Source organism: Eleutherodactylus coqui, chromosome 6 (assembly GCF_035609145.1).
Source record: "Eleutherodactylus coqui strain aEleCoq1 chromosome 6, aEleCoq1.hap1, whole genome shotgun sequence".
In the NCBI taxonomy this organism is placed as follows: domain Eukaryota; kingdom Metazoa; phylum Chordata; class Amphibia; order Anura; family Eleutherodactylidae; genus Eleutherodactylus; species Eleutherodactylus coqui.
In genome coordinates this window covers 10588242-10604810 of record NC_089842.1, presented here as the reverse complement: position 1 = coordinate 10604810, position 16569 = coordinate 10588242, and the positions used below count along the sequence as shown (strand labels likewise).

Sequence of the window (16569 nt, the reverse complement as noted above, 5' to 3'; positions counted from 1 at the left end):
TATTCCATACCCCATCTTACTGGTTCCAACATACACATTACTTCTCACATATAAAACAGCAGACTCTATAGAAAATAAAAGAGGACGGGAAAGTAGGTAGACAATGCTTGCCTTTACACGACAGTCTCCAAGAAACTCTGAAATTCAGAGGTGTCCAAGAAAGAAGACCATAAGACCCACTATTTTGGGGTTCTACTGGGATCAGGGGATCCCTCAGCCACCAGCTCCTCAATACACATTGGATGATTCATTTCCTGAGCAAATTCAATAATGAAGGGGGTTGTATACTCGGCCAATGCCTAGGAATCACTGCCCTTGCAGCCTCTGAAAAGTGACGCAGAAATATCCTTTACTGAAGAAAGGCTACCTGGTATAATAGAGAGTAAGGCCAGTTGAGGAGTCATTCCAAATGAGCAATGAGTCACTTTTTCATACATTAGGAAGACTGGACTCCAAAATGGCCTAAGATCTGGGCAGTCCCACCATATATGAAGTATGGCGCGTATTGCCGTACCGCAGTGTCAGCAGGAGTCATAAACTGTCTGAAAAATACTGTGAATGAGATCTGGACACAGATACCACCTAGTGAGCAGCTTGCAGTTTTTCTCTTGCTCTACACAAGCCAACGACATCTTATGCGATAGCAAAATTGCCTTATCCCAATCAGAGTCAGGAGTTGGGACGGGCCCATCCGAAGAAGGATTAGCAATTAAAATGTTCTAACATTATATTATTAAAATATGCTCAAATGATTTGCTTTATTTTTACCTTTTTGGCGATGGATTACCAAAGTCACTTGACCATATTTGCCTTTTCCCAGTTGCTTGATGAATTTGTAATGTTTGTCTACTTCTATTGTATTGAGGTTTTGACCAGTGATTTCCATCATGTCCTCTAGCAGATTTTCGGCCATCGTGCCATTGTTTGGGTCCATGTCTCTAGACCTAAATACAAGTAAATCACATGTTAATACTTATGTTATAATATTCAGTATGAACCCCTAATAACCAAATAGTACTTCAACTCTTTTATTTCTCAGATCCTGCCCATAAACTGGGGGAGACTTAATTTTACCACTTTACAGAGTCAATAACTGTTTATTACAGCTTGTGGTTATGTAATATCCAATATAACTAGCAAAAGTGCAATTCCTTTATTTACCCAAAATGATATTTTGTGCTGACCTCTAGCGGGCCTCATTTCCTCCTAATTTGCAGTCCACTGCCTGTTGTCCAGTGAAGTAGATCTCTAGTAACAGAAACATGCTGTCTCATGCTGCCCATAGAAGTTTGACGGGTGGGGAGAAAGCTGCTGCAGAGTCAGAGAGAAGCAGAGGGACTCACACAGGTGCTGCTGCAGCCAATACTAAATATAAATAGTGTTACAACTACTGAAACCATAGCTACACTGCGCACTACTGTCGCATTATGTGCTCCATATTGTTGTTACATATGGTTGTGTGCTACAGAGAGACAGAGAAGGTGTCCTACTCTCCTATGTGTGCCATGTATGGAACCACCATAACAGCTGGTCTCCACGCACCAGCTCAGGGAAGACTGAGAAATAGACATACAGCCCGCAGAGGGGAAACTGCTGATTAAAGTAGAATGCAAGTCATGTAATGGCTAGAAATATTATTATTCCTCATGAACACACCTGGCAGATAATCTGAAAAGTCAGTTAACCCTTAAATCTTACTGTGTCTGCAAACAAAAGGCAGTGTTTATGAGTGTTTCAGAGTGTATGCTTCCCTTACATCCTTGTTGTGGATCACTCCCTGGACATTGGAGTAGTTGGCTGCGGTACTGCTGAGTGGGAGTTATTCATGAGTCTTACCATTTTGAGCACCAAGTCCTTAAGAGATTACAAAGTTGAAGTGATTAAGATCAAACCCCCCTAGCTTGGTGGGAATACAAGCATTTTGTAGACCTGACAGATTCTCGAATATGATGGTCAGTTAGAATCACTTTTTGCTGAGCTGTTCCTTCTAAATGATGTCTCCATTCCTGGAAAGCAGCAATAATGGCTACCAGCTCGTTGTTTTCCTTGTCCTAGGTCTTCCCTGAATACAAGAGCATCCACATCATAGATGCAGACCATGCAGCTGCTATGGGGCCCATGGAGACAAGCAGCTCCACAGGGTTTGGTCTCATACCCTTTTTCTACTTGGTGGCTGGAACCAATGCAGAACTTTCCTCTCCAAAGAAGTTGAATGGCTCTAAAACAAATAGATTGGGAACCATCTCAAGGGTCATGGAAAGGGATTGGAGAGGAAAACAAACAGACCTTTATGTCCTAGGTTCAAAAATCTAACACATTAAAATAGGGCTCATTTCGATCTTTGCTATAGGGTCCTCTGTCTTCTATGTATGATACTGCCTGAACATCTTCTCCAAAGAGATCAAATGTCAAGAGAAATAAGCGCAAAGATGTAGCAAACCTTCTGTCCTGTACTTTGTGATAGAATAACCCCACTACACTATCTGTAGCATCCAATTTAACAATAAAAGCTAGTCCAAAGTTAGGGCCCTTTTACATGGGACAACTGTCAGATGCTTCAGCGCTCGACAGTCATCCCATCAATGGTCACTCGTGTTTTCACACAGGAGCAGGGATTCTTTAGTGAATGGAAGCGGAGCCGGAAGGAGATCATTTGGTCCGACCACATACAATCAGAGTAAACAGGCAGTCATTCATAGGCCTGTCATTGCAAGAGAAAACTCATTAGTTGACCCAAAGGCTGTGCATCTATTGTTGGCACATGGGACATCTTCAACTGTCCATGTGCTCCATAAAGCCAGAAAGCTCCACCGGCCAGGTGAATGCCCTGGAAATCTCCTGTAGACATTTTCTTTAATGAAATATTGGCAGTTTCAGTTGCTTTAAATTTCAAGACTCTTCACAAATCTTGACTTGACTTCATAGACTCTGGAGCTTTGAAGAACTTTATCTATTGATTTTCTGCAAAGAAATTTCAGATTTCTCTGGTGTCTCTTCAGAACCCCCTGCATCTCTACTCCATCAGTGGTTCACCTATTTCACATGGTCATGTCTGTCACCAAACTGTTCCAGTCCACTTTCAGAAGAAAAATTCATTTCTGGCCCTCCATTGTGCAGATAGTCTAGTGCTCTTGTCCAGCGGTAGACTGGTCATTTGGTCACATCATCCATTGGACACCCAACTGCTTTTTGGTCCTGCATTTTTGGCTCTTGTTTGCACTTATTCCCTTCCAACCAAGATTTCACCATTGTAGCAGGACTTTGTGCTTGTGTTCTTTACCAAAAGGCAAATACTTTTCCTGTAAATCACTCTTACGATTGTGTCACTCTGTTCTTGATCGTCCCAGAGGTAGAGTTATTAAAATTGGATCTACGTGGAGTACCCAGTCTGATTCGGATTAAGGAAAGACATGAGTGGAAGACGTCTTTCATGGCTATCACTAGGACCTGAATGGTCACTAGGACCATTATCACTAGGATACTATTCATGATGTTTATAATATGAGCTAAATGTAGTTTTCCATTTATAACCGGGTCTAATGTTGATCAAATTATATGCACCTCAAAGATCTAATTCGGCGAAGATCTTTTTTTGACAAACTCAGGAATCACAGTTTTTGTTTGTGGCTTTGTTTAATCTATTATAATCAATACAAATTCTCAAAGCATTTTTCTTCTTAACAAAAATTCTCTGTGTACTTGCTGATGATGACAGTTAAACCTTTTAGCTAAATGATCATGTGTTTTTTATGAACTTACAGTTCTTGCTTTGCCAATGGGTATACACATCCAAAAAAAACCATAGCTGCTCCATGTATCAGTTCAATTGGAAATTATAAAGTCAATGTAGAGGAGGTTTATCGGTATTTTTCTTGTCACCACCGCCAGCAAATTCTTCATATACTGGTGGTAATTTGTAAGGTCCTTCAAGATCCCATAAAACCTTTTCATGGGGTTATTTTGGTAAAGTCGTTGCAAAGTAGTTTTACAGTTGAAGAGACAATTTTTTGATTTTTTTTAGTCAATTGTGAGATTCTGTACTTGCAAGCACACCGTTCCCAAAATTAATTGAAAGTGGGATAAAGTTAATGTGAAAGATAAAACCTCCTGGTCATTAGGTTCTATCATTATCATAGGCTAAAATTCTTGATCAACTGGGCAGGGCTTAGCGGGGACCCATCTACAGTTTCTATGTACTGTAGAACACATGGGTCAAACTCAAGACTCGCAGACTGAATGTGGCCTGCCATATCATTTTATGTGGCCCGTGAGGTTCAAATGCAGAAGAGCCTCTTCTAGATCAGAGATTCTTGAGCTGTGCCAGGAAGACTCTCCAGCACCTAGTAGACTTGTTCATGGCCTGCCGCTGAGTACTGGGATCACAGTCGCCATCTTAGTCCTACACTGCGACATTGGCTACATGCGGACTGAGCGCTGTGGCTGTTCCCATAGCCCTTGGAGCCTTTGGTGTGCATCCCCTATGAGCCTATCCTGCAGTACAGCGCTGCTTGCTGGGGCTCAGACCGTCAGGTGGCTTATACTTCCCAGCTGGTCCTTGTTACCTTCAAAGGACCGTCTGTTCCATATGCTGTGAGCCTGCTGCATGGATCAAAGAGTAAGTTGCTGAATTGCTGCTTGACTCAGTGAGTAAGGGCTCTGCCCTAAGGAGATACTTGGAAACCTTTCAGCAAGTTCTACTAACTCCAATGATTTTTCCTTTTCTCTGACTACCTGGCAGTTTAGAGTTTTGTCAGTGTTGGGGGACTTGTGCACTAGAACCTTGTTCTCCCCTCCTTCTTTTAAATATATCCTTTAACCCCTTAAGGGCGTGGCCATTTTTTTTTTGCACTCGAGCACCGCTTTTTCCGAGTAACTGAGTACTCGGACGAAAAGATTCGGGGGTGCCGGGGGTGAGCGGGGGGTTGCAGAGGGGAGTGGGGGGGGGGGGGAGAGAGAGCTCCCCCCTGTTCCCCACTGCTACCCCCCGCGCCACCACGCCACCCCCGACCCCCGGCGCCCCCCGAATCTTTTTGTTCGAGTAGACAGTTACTCGCAAAAACACCCGAGTACGCTCGCTCATCTCTAGTCAGTACGATTAATACAATACGAAATTTCTGTAGTTTTTTTTTTTGCTGGACTATTTTTAAAATATAAAATATCTTTGGAAAAAATGGAAATTATTTTCTGCCGCCGTCTCCTGACAGCCATAACTTCTCTTATTCTGTCGACATGTTTGTGTGGAGGCTCATTTTTTGCGGGACTTCCTGTAGTTTCTATTGGTACCACCTTGGAGTACATAGAACTTTTAGATCACTTTTTATTACGTTTTTTTTCTAGGAGACGGGGTGACCAAAAAAACAAACCTCTAAAGTTTTTTTTCTAATGATGTTCATTGTGTGGGATAAATAATGCATTAGTTTGATAAATTGGACTTTTGTGGTTGGAGCAATACCAAATATGTTTTTTTTTAATTTTATTTTCTTCTTCTTATTATTATTCATTTTTAATTAATTGATTTTTTGGTAAACTTATAGTACCGTTTATTTTTTCTATAATAAAACTTTTTAAAAACTATTTTAAGAATTTGCGATTTTTTTTTTTTGATTGCTCCTGCAGTATGATAATACCACATTATGACATTATACCGCAATCTAACAGGCAGTCTATCAAGCCACACCATAGGCAATCTGAAATGTCAGCCCTACAAGCTTTTAGAAGGCCCCTGAATGCCATGGCAACCGAACGATATCTTGGCAAAGGGGCCATTTGGGACCCAAAATTCTAATTGGGGTATTTAAAGGGTTAACAGCTGTGATTGGGGGGAGGGGGGAGGGGCTGATCAAAGCTGTTGTAAGCGGGTGTGAGCTGTAAGAAGCAGCCAGCACAGCATGGTCTGTGGGAGCACCTGCGCATGCTAGCTTGTCCTTCAAGGGGTTATGCCAAGAGCACAAACCCCATTCATATGGTCTGTTAGGACCCCCCCTGTATGACCCAGTAGCAGAAATGTTATGACATTCCCCAGCGAAATCAGCTGATTGCCAGGGGGGCCAATAGCAGAATCCAGGGTGATCAGCTGTTCGCCCCGAACCCCACATTCCGGAGGGGTGAGGGTGCATCTTGGCACAATCTCTTTAAGTTCACTGGATTTTGCAGCATTATTCCATTCAGTATTAATTACCCACCTTCTCAATTCATCAGCGGAGCGCCTACCCTGCTGTAGAGCCAAAAGTTTCCCTTCTGCCATTTCATACCACTTAAAAGTCTTGGTTCACGACTGCTATTGAAGAGAACCTGTCATCAAGTATTTATAATGCAATCTACGATAACCTCTAACTGCGCTGCTAATGAGATTTCCTTATCACTATCTGGTTCTGTAATCCGCCCCGGGACCCTTACAATCTGCTTTTCAACTTTTCCACTCTGTTTTCTAATGATCTGAAAAAAGTGAGATTTTTCTCTCAGCGCCGCGGCGGGGATCGGCATGCAGGCTGACGTCTCTTTGCTGTAATCTTGTGCAGGCGCAGTAGCAAAGCCTGCCTGCGCCCGCACGCCTCGGGTCTCCTTCACTAGTGGTAACCTCAGCAGCACATGGTGATCGTTACACCCACTGTGTCCGGGGTGCAGTGCGCCACTGAAGTCTCAGCAAGCAAGGGAGGTGTGCAGGCGCGAGCAGTGTTTGCTATGGCAGCTGTGCAGGATTACCGCCCCTTACACATGTGGCCGGCAAAAAACAGTGATTTTGATTGCGGTGTTTTGTTACAATTTTACTATTGTTTTCGGGATTTAGCACACCCCATTATTTTGATGAGGTGCGTTAAAATAGAGCAAAACACCGCGATCAAGCACATGTTTGTGAGGCCCCATTGAAATCAATGGGAGCTTTACATCGCAATTACTGCGCCGTTTAAAACACCGTGGTAATCGCGGTAAAGAAAACGCATGTATGAGAGTGGCCTTCCAGAGAAGAAGAGAAATCAACGAAGAGCAGGGTGGGCCCGGCCTGGCACTGAGGGTGGGCCTGGCCTGGCACTGAGGGTGGGCCTGGCCTGGCACTGAGGGTGGGCCCGGCCTGGCACTGAGGGTGGGCCTGGCCTGGCACTGAGGGTGGGCCCGGCCCGGCACTGAGGGTGGGCCCGGCCCGGCACTGAGGGTGGGCCCGGCCTGGCACTGAGGGTGGGCCCGGCCCGGCACTGAGGAGAAGCCTGACTGTCTTCAACTCATGTTAATACACTGCGGGAAAACTTCAAAGGCAGATTGTAACGGCAGCGGGACAGATTACAGAACTAAATGGCGATAAGGAAATCTCTTTAGCAGCGCGGTTAAAGGTCTATTTGGACCGGCTCCCGAGCATCGTTAGTTTCTATATGAGGGCCTGCCCCGCTGTAGTCTTGTCAGAAGCCTAATACTACCCAAGATCTTTGTTCTATCAGTAGGCAAGTGAGCAGGTTATGCACCAAGGTATAACCGGCAGCGATTGATGAATCCATGTTTGACCGCCTGCACACAAATGGGTCGGATTCCACATGTGGGAGCTTGCAGCGGAATCCGACCTTGTGCCGGCTGGCATCCGCGCATGCCTGTATTTTGTCTTGTGTACTGCGGAGGGTCCGCACGGCTTGCCGTTGGAAATGCACAGTACAGATTTTTTTTTTAAACTCCTGCTGTTCCAGTGTCATCGCCATGTGATAACGCGGCATCCGCGACCTTTCCACAAGTGAGATGGCTTCCATTGACATCAATGGACGCCGTCCACGTGGAATCCAAAATCAGAGTCGTTGTCCGCTCATGTGAGCAGACATGCGGATACTCTATGGGTTTGATTTTGACGATCACAGATTCTGCAATTCAAACCCGGTCGTGTGCGGGCGGCCTTACCTGCCAAAGTCCCCAGGATATTAACCCTTTCCAGTCCAATTTGTATCCTGGCTTTCCTAGGGGGGCTTACTCTTTCTCTGGCGTTATACAACAGCGCTATCTGCTGGCTAAAGCCAGTACTGCATGAGGTGACATGTTGGATAGGCTCCGACAGCAGAGAGGCTGGCAATATACAGTAAGAGAACCCCAATGGACGTTTTCCAACATTGGAGCTGTACAACCTTAAATCATAATGTCTTCAGAGGTCAGACAGTGGATTGGAAAGGGTTAAAGTGGAAGCGAATGGTTGGTCGGAAAGGCTGGACTCGCAGATCAATTTTGAAGTTCCAGGATTTGATCTTGGCCTGCTGAGCCGCTTGATTGGATCTTTTACAATATTTTGTAAATCTTGAGTAGTTTGTCCAAAGCAGCAGATGTTAGGTGTGAACTGTAAATGCCAAACATGTAATCTTCAATCATGGCGGATCAGCACAAAGGTTAGTAAGCAAACATATTGGTTACATCAACCTCCAGACTCATTTTCCCGGCAGATTTTATAGACTTAGCTAGAGAATCCAATTACGATACTGCTTAAGAGCTGCAGAAATCCAATAGCCTACGGGGCCTTTCACACAGGATGGAATTACGCCGCAAGACGCAGCCAAATCCGCAGCTGCAGAACTCCAGGCCAAAATTCGCAGGTCTAACTGTGGATTTTGATGCAGAATTGCAGGCAGGTTTTAAGCCATTTTCAATTCTGCACCAAAATTTGTAGGCAGCCTGCAGATTTTGGTACAGAATCTACCACAGCTTGCGGTGCGTCATGCAGCCTATTGCATCCCGTATGAAAGGTCCCTAAGAAGAGCAAATGGCGCACAGCATGAAGGTCTGACTCAAGGTGGAAGCAAACTCAGAAAAGGAGCAAGAACAGACGGTTCTAAAGAAACACAAGACTAGAACAAGTCACAATCTTCAAGTACTGGTTGTATTTCCCTGTTGTCTTGGTAAAGGGCAAGATTTAAAGGGGTTGTCCCGCGAAACAAAGTGGGGGTATACACTTCTGTATGGCCATATTAATGCACTTTGTAATGTACATTGTGCATTAATTATGAGCCATACAGAAGTTATTCACTTACCTGTTCCGTTGCTAGCGTCCCCGTCTCCATGGTGCCGTCTAATTTTCAGCGTCTAATCTCCCGATTAGACGCGCTTGCGCAGTCCTCCTTCTCTGTGTTGAATGGGGCGCTCGTGCTAGAGAGCTGCTTCTCGTAGCTCCGCCCCGTCACGTGTGCCGATTCCAGCCAATCAGGAGGCTGGAATCGGCAATGGAACGCACAGAAGACCTGCGGTCCACCGTGGGTGAAGATCCCGGCGGCCATCTTCGCAAGGTAAGTAAGAAGTCACCGGAGCGCGGGATTCGGTAAGTACTACCCGTTTTTGTTTTTTTTATCCCTGCATCGGGTTTGTCTCGCGCCGAACGGGGGGGCTATTGAGAAAAAAAAAAACCCGTTTCGGCGCGGGACAACCCCTTTAAGGCCAAAATAGCATCCCCAGTGGTCAAATGTAGAAGTGCAGCATAATGTTTTTTAAATTGTGATTCAGCAGCCATAGTGGGTGACAATCCTAAAGGCCCTTTTCGCTCAAAAATCGCTCAAAGCCGTCTTTTAAGCAATAATCGTTGTGTCTAACTGCACTGACATCCTGCAGTTTTTGTTAAGCCATCGCTGATCTTTCAGCATGCTGAAAGATCAGCGATCAGTTATCAGGAATTCACAGCGGGATACAGCTGATACTATTGTTTCAGCTGTATCCTGCTCCCAGAAGACAGGCGGGGTATGAAGAACAGAGCGGTCCAGCTGTGTTCTTCATCCCCCGCTCGGAGCGCTCGGCTGTATAACAGGAGAGCGCTCGGAGCAGAGAACAGCTGGATGCAGAAGACAAGCGGCCCCGCTTGTCTTTTGCATCCCCCGCTCGGAGCGCAAGATGATCTCTCAACGTTTGAGTGACCACCTTGCACTGTAAAAAAGCACATGATTATTGCTCAAAAATCACCCAAAAGATGGGCCTGGAGTGTACTAATATTATATATTATATTACTAATTATTGAGAAGGGTCGGGGATTATTCTGATTGCCGGATTGGAGTCTGGAAGAAATTTTTCCCACTCAAATTAGGAAAATAGGCCTCTACCTCATTGATTTTTTTTTGCCTTCCTCTGGATCAACATTGAGGATGGGGTAATAGGCTGAACTAGATGAACATAGGTCTTTTTTCAGCCTTCCACACTATGTTACCCTGACATATTAGAAGCCATCAGTATTAGCATATTAGGTAGATAATCTATTACAGATTTTGCATCGGGGTCTGGAAGCTTAAAGGGGTTGTCCCGCGAAAGCAAGTGGGGGTATACACTTCTGTATGGCCATATTAATGCACTTTGTAATATACATCGTGCATTAAATATGAGCCATACAGAAGTTATTCACTTACCTGCTCCATTGCTAGCGTCCTCGTCTCCATGGTGCCGTCTAATTTCAGCATCTAATCTCCCGATTAGACGCGCTTGCGCAGTCCGGTCTTCTCCCTTCTGAATGGGGCCGCTCGTGCCGGAGAGCTGCTCCTCGTAGCTCCGCCCCGTCACGTGTGCCGATTCCAGCCAATCAGGAGGCTGGAATCGGCAATGGAACGCACAGAGCCCACGGTGCACCATGGGAGAAGACCTGCGGTCCACCATGGGTGAAGATCCCGGCGGCCATCTTCGCAAGGTAAGTAAGAAGTCACCGGAGCGCGGGGATTCGGGTAAGTACTATCCGTTTTTTTTTTTTTTAAACCCCTGCATCGGGTTTGTCTCGCGCCGAACGGGGGGGCTATTAAAAAAAACAAAAAACGTTTCGGCGCGGGACAACCCCTTTAAAGTTATGGTTATGGTTACAAAGTTTCATAAAGGTCACATGTGCTGCACAGACATGTATATTATAGGTGCGCTTCAGCCTTTTTTACTGCCAAACATTTATAGACATTTGATACGTCTGATAGGAGATGGCAGTGCCCCACCGGATACATTTGCTGAGCATTGTTCTTTATTTATTGTCATGGTTTTTAATCATATTTGCCATCTTTTTAAATGTTTTTAGCTTTGGCTATGTGTCGTGTCTTGTAGGTTTTTTTTTCCAAAAAGTTTTTCTTTAAAGAAAATTTTAAAACAGATTTAATTTTACAGTTTATTACACTTAACTAACTTTGTGATTCAATTCTGAAATAGTCCCATAAATGTCTAAAATGCTGAACAAATCAAGTGTGATAAAAACTGAAATATACAAAATAAGAGAATAAAGAGCAAGGAAGATACATTTTGACATGCTGGCAGCTGGATGGCTCCTCCTTTTGCTGCTCCTGCTCTTCTGCTATGGGTGCGTGGCGGTATTAGGGTGCCAAGGCAACCTGCACACAAATATGATATCACGCTCAGAGTATTTAGAGGTAAAGCTTTCATGGAACATTAAATCTTTTTCTGGCTCTTGTTTGTTTGCATTATTTCATTTAACTTCTGAATCTTATCCAAACTTTGGCCTTGTCCCTGATTTTGCTCCTGCCGTGTCCTTTGGCTTACCTGCCTGGTACCTTGTTTTCTACTCCTGATTCATTTTTAGCCATGACATTGCTTCATCAGTACTACTGCCACCAATCCAAGACTGTTCTGGGGACAGAAATCTGGGACTCCTACTACAATGTCTGTTCCTCCTTGTGAGGGCTAAGGGTAAAGCCCAAGGGGTGACTTAGACTCCACACCCCAGTCTAGCCGGTGTCAAATAGAATGTAGCTTAGAAAATCCATATTGCAGTACATGACCTCAACAGGAAAGCCAAGCCATGGATTCTAAAAAACACGTCTGTGTCTACCTTCCTGAATATTGATGACTCTCCACAGTATGATGGGGATTCTTTGGCCTGTAGAGGGTTTATTAACCAGTGTACCATACACTTTAAGCTGTGATTTCTGATCATGCCAAAATATATTATATGATCTTGTTGCTCTCTAGTTAGGCCCTCTCTTGAATGTTGGGAGTAAGGCAATCCAATTAAGTCATCCCTGACCACCATCTTGGCTGTTTCAGAAACCTTTTGAGGAACCTCGACAAACCTTCTTTGAAGTCTCTGCTTTATTGTTCTTGAAACTCTGTGCTCAACAGTTCCATTGGTTGCCAACAAATTCTATACCATGACTTGGGAACTGGCATGGCTTTGGCGAAAGCTTTATATGAAGGGTCATCTAGTCACATTAAGGGTGAATTGGCAGGGCATGATCTTACTTCAGCTCCTGTTGGCCTCATTTCCTTAGCTATCAGAGTGGATCTCCATTTGGGAAAGGTCAAAGTTACATTAAATGTGCCTATCAGTATCCTTGCAATTGCTCCAGCCTTAATCCTCCATCTGTGGGACCTGATAAGCCCATGGGTTGCTCTTCCCTGCTATTGAGAAAACTCATTAACACAAGGGCTGTGTTTGTACTGTTGGCAAACAAGGGCATCTTCACTCAATGAAGCCAAAAAACTCCAAGGCCCAACGGCCCAGGTAAGTGCAGGAAAATCACCTATAGACTATTTCTTTCTCTAATAAAAAAAATTGCTGTTTTCATTCACTTTACATTTCAAGACTCTTAACAAATCTCGACTTGCCTTTATAGACTCTGGAGCTGTTGAGAACCTTGTTGATTAATCTTTTACAAAGAAATTTCAGATTTCTCTGGTGTCCCTTCAGGAAGCCCTGCATCTTAACTCCATCATTGGTTCACCTATTCTACAAGGTCATGTCTGTCACCAAACTGCTACAGTCCACTTTCAAGTGGGGGTCCTCCATATAGATAATTCATTTCTGGCCCTCCATCATTCAAATAGTCTAGTGCTCTTGTCCAGCAGTAGACTGGTCATTTGGTCAGATCATCCATTGGGGACCCTTCTGTTTCCAGGAGTTTCTTTTGGGCCTTTATTGTTGGCCCTTGGTTGCACTCAGAACTTCGTGGATGTGTTCTTCAGCAAAAGGCTGAGACTCTACCTATATATTGCACCTACGATTGTGCTACTCAGAGGTAGACTTTTTTCTAAAATAAATTGGATCTATGTGGAGTACGCACTCTGGTTTGGATTAAGGAGGGACATGAGTGGAAGACTATTTTCATGACATATATATATATATATACAGTATATATATATATATATATATATATATATATATATATATATATATATATAGTAATGCCCTTCAGTTGTTGCAGTTCTCTTGCTGTCTTCCAACAGTTTATTAATGCGTTCTTCCAGAATATCCTGAACTAGTACCTACTGTTCTGTCTTGATATTTGTATCAACTCCAGGGACATGAAGACCCATTAACTGCACATCTATTCTGTGCTGCAATGGTCTAATGAAAATTTCCTATATGCCAAATTCAAGAAATGCTCATTCAGGAAGCAAGAGCTCATTGTTCAAGGGTTCAGTATTTCTTCTGGAGGCATGAATCAAGATATGGTGTCTGTGTTTTTGAACTGGCCACAGCCGGTGGGGTTCAAGGCTCCTCAGATTGTTACCAGCAGTAAACCCAAAATGCCTCTTGACCTTAAAATATGCATCAAAAAGCTGATCAGCACGTGTGAAAGCACCCTTCAAAGGGACATGTACATTAGAATAAGGTTGGTTCAACCCTTCGATGTCAGCCGGACCGGATGGCTTTCTAATGCGTATTAAATTTTTGGTCAACATTTGTTTTGCATATGTTGGGAAAAACAGCATCAGGTATAATGAATGACAACATGCCAAATCCTTTACTCTCAAGGGAGATAAGCCTCTATTAGAGGTACTTATTTCCATCTCCCCACTGAGAACCAAGCATACACGTGTATGAGGGGGAAGGAGTCATAAGGTATAGCTTTTAGTCTTCAGCTATTGAAGGTGCATGGCCAGCTTTACTGATATTAAAGGGAATGTGTCATTAAAAAATGACCTCTTCTATAAATCTAGTTTCTATGTTAAAAAATATTTTTGGTGATTATTTTAAATTTTCCATGTCACAATCTATATTTTAAAAATCCTGAAATGCAGTAGTTTTCATACTGACAAAAAAACCTAATGATAGTCCAACACGTCTGGTTCTAAAGACATCACTTTTCAGCAGTCAACACACTATAATCACAAGCAGGGTTATAATGAAATGTTACACCTATATATAGATAACACAGGATTCTCCCTTCATATTAGGTGATGATCACAGCTTACCTCCTCCCCTCCCTCCACAGTGACCTATGTACGTGTCAAAGAGCAAGCCCCCAACACTGTCCTATAACAGTCAATGAGTCCCACTTTGTCAATGGCCCATGAGGTTGTTGTAAAACATAAATGTTGTAAAGTGCAGCTCAGACAAGATGGTCATTTATGTCAAAGAAATAGTACAGAAAATACAATTTAAAAAAATCTACAATCAGAAAATAAAAAACATTAAAAAAAAAAGAAAATGCTTCATATCTGGTTTTAATTAGAAAAAATATATAGGCGATCCATTCCCTTTAAGCCTTTACACTCTTTAGATTTCCTAGCAGTAGCGCTATGGTAGGTGAGCTGGCTCAATGTCTGTTTTGTAGAGCTTCTATGCTGATAATGGTGCCAGCAACACAGTGCAGGGCTCCTTTATCGCGCATTACATGCCCAATTTAGAGTCTGGATTGACTGATGGAATTTCACAATTTGGCACCAGTGAAATGGAAAATGTGTACTGTGAGACAATAGTTGTGAATGGCTTGATTTCAAGCATGCGGGAGTAGTACGCTTATTGCTATTTTGCTGGTTTCATGCACAGGTTTTATGATTTTTTTTTTCTTTTGGGTGTTTTTAACAAAGTTATTTATACTTTTTTTGCAGACAGATTTTACTTTAAAGTCTATACCGAAATATAAACCCGGCTGCAGACAACGCGCCTTCATTTTGGGCATTTTTGGTGTTCGTAGTGGGATTTATTCAAAGTATAGCACACTATGAATGTGTTTTTAACCTGGGGTTTTTCTAATAGGCTTCTTTATAGGACTTTAAAAAAAGGACAAAAATTTTTTTTAAACTACAAAATAAAAAAACTCCAGCAAAAATGCTTGTAAAATACCATTAAAAATTTCTCGAAATTCATGGCATTTTTTTTAACAAGCACTTAAAAAACCCTGAAGAAATGTGTGCGTGAAGGAGCCGCTAAAGTACCTTTCCTCTGTTAAATAAGCCCCAAAGCTGGGTTTCAGCAAACATTTCCAGCATTGTGTCATACCGCACATTAGGCACTAATATTCTAAATGCAGTGACAACTGGAACAACAAACTGCCGGTCACCATTTATTACAGATTTCTTTTCTTTTTTTTCTTTTTTTCTAAAAAAGCCCAATTTTGCTGGAAGACGTTTTTAAGTTTTGTATCCCTATCATGAATATGAAAGCTTACATTAAGATTCGAATCTTCTGTATCACAAAAGGAACATATTTTATATTTGCAGATGAAGTTTTAATTATTTCTAAAAATGTATGTTTAAGAACAAAGAAAGTATAGAATTAAAGTTGAGACACTTTTTTAAATTGCAGACTTTTTTCTATAGATTTTCGACTGCTTTTTCAAAATTCGACACATTTCATTTTCAAGCATCCTATTAAGTGTTTTCGTCCTAATTCCTATTACACAATGGAAGTTAGAATTTGAAATTCAAATTCGATTTGATGTCAGCAGTCACAGGGTGGAACGGTTAGAACTGCTTGTTATACTCAGTATTGCAGTAATGTAAAATTCTGGAAAAATGTTAAAATCCTAAATTAAATTTCTCATTAAATGTATAAATTATAATAAAACTTACGTAACGACACATTTTTAGGATTTTCTTACTTTCTGTCTCTTTGGAAATGTAGCCACACTTGACACCAGAAAACACAAGTATGTACTGTACGGTATAAAGTGCAGAAGATATAAAAACTTAAATCCTACTAAGAAAGTTTAGCAGAGATGATTCCATTTAACAACATAGAAAATGCTAATTTCCAAAACACAAAAAGTTGCATTTTTGTAATTTTTAGATACATTTTTAAATTTAAAAATGCAAACTTTTTGTGCCTCATTAATCCCTAAAGTGCGCCATAAGTAACACCGTGACATTAATCGATTGACCTTTTAGCTAATTGAAGCAGTTATGTTAACCTGAGGCTACTAGATAATCTATGGCACTGTGCTATGGCTTACTACAAAGCTATCCCGTCTAATTAGTACTATGTTTGAAGAGCTGTACAAGAGCTGCGCTCGCCCCATTCAACTTCACGGATAATAAGAAAAAACATCAGACTTAATGAAGTAAAGATATTAGACGTGAAAACGAGCAGCTATTTGGTACCTGGACATTTTCTCACCTTTTCACCTGATGAGTTGCCTCCGTATGACTTCTGCTGCTCGGCGTCTGCTTCTGAAAGTGCTTTCAATCTATCTTTCTATGCGTACATTCTGGTCCTCTGCCAATTGTACTGACCAACTCTACTGCATTTGCCAAAGAGCTGAAGGGATGTTGTGTCTCAGTTCCGATTTCATGACATGTTAACTATTAAGCTTCCAGTTTACAGACAGTTTTTGAAAAATATTATTTGTAAAGAATTAGAAGAAAAAATCAAAAATTCACAGTCCTTCGAGAATTCTATGGAAAAAAAAAGTGCTTAGGTAT

At 42.3% G+C, this 16569-nt stretch overlaps 1 protein-coding gene across 1 annotated transcript in view; it reads right to left on the bottom strand.

Annotated features, from left to right (window-relative positions):
• The window catches only part of LOC136571980 (serine/threonine-protein kinase SBK2-like), a 38650-nt gene extending 22351 nt beyond the window's left edge, over positions 1–16299 (bottom strand). Inside the window, exons 1-2 of the mRNA XM_066572603.1 lie at positions 16265–16299; positions 769–944 (exon numbers count right to left, since the gene is read on the bottom strand). Coding sequence (XP_066428700.1) covers positions 769–934 — 166 coding nt within the window. The 5' untranslated portion in view covers positions 935–944; positions 16265–16299. The remainder of the gene's footprint in view (positions 1–768; positions 945–16264) is intronic.
• Between the last annotated feature and the right edge of the window lie 270 nt (positions 16300–16569).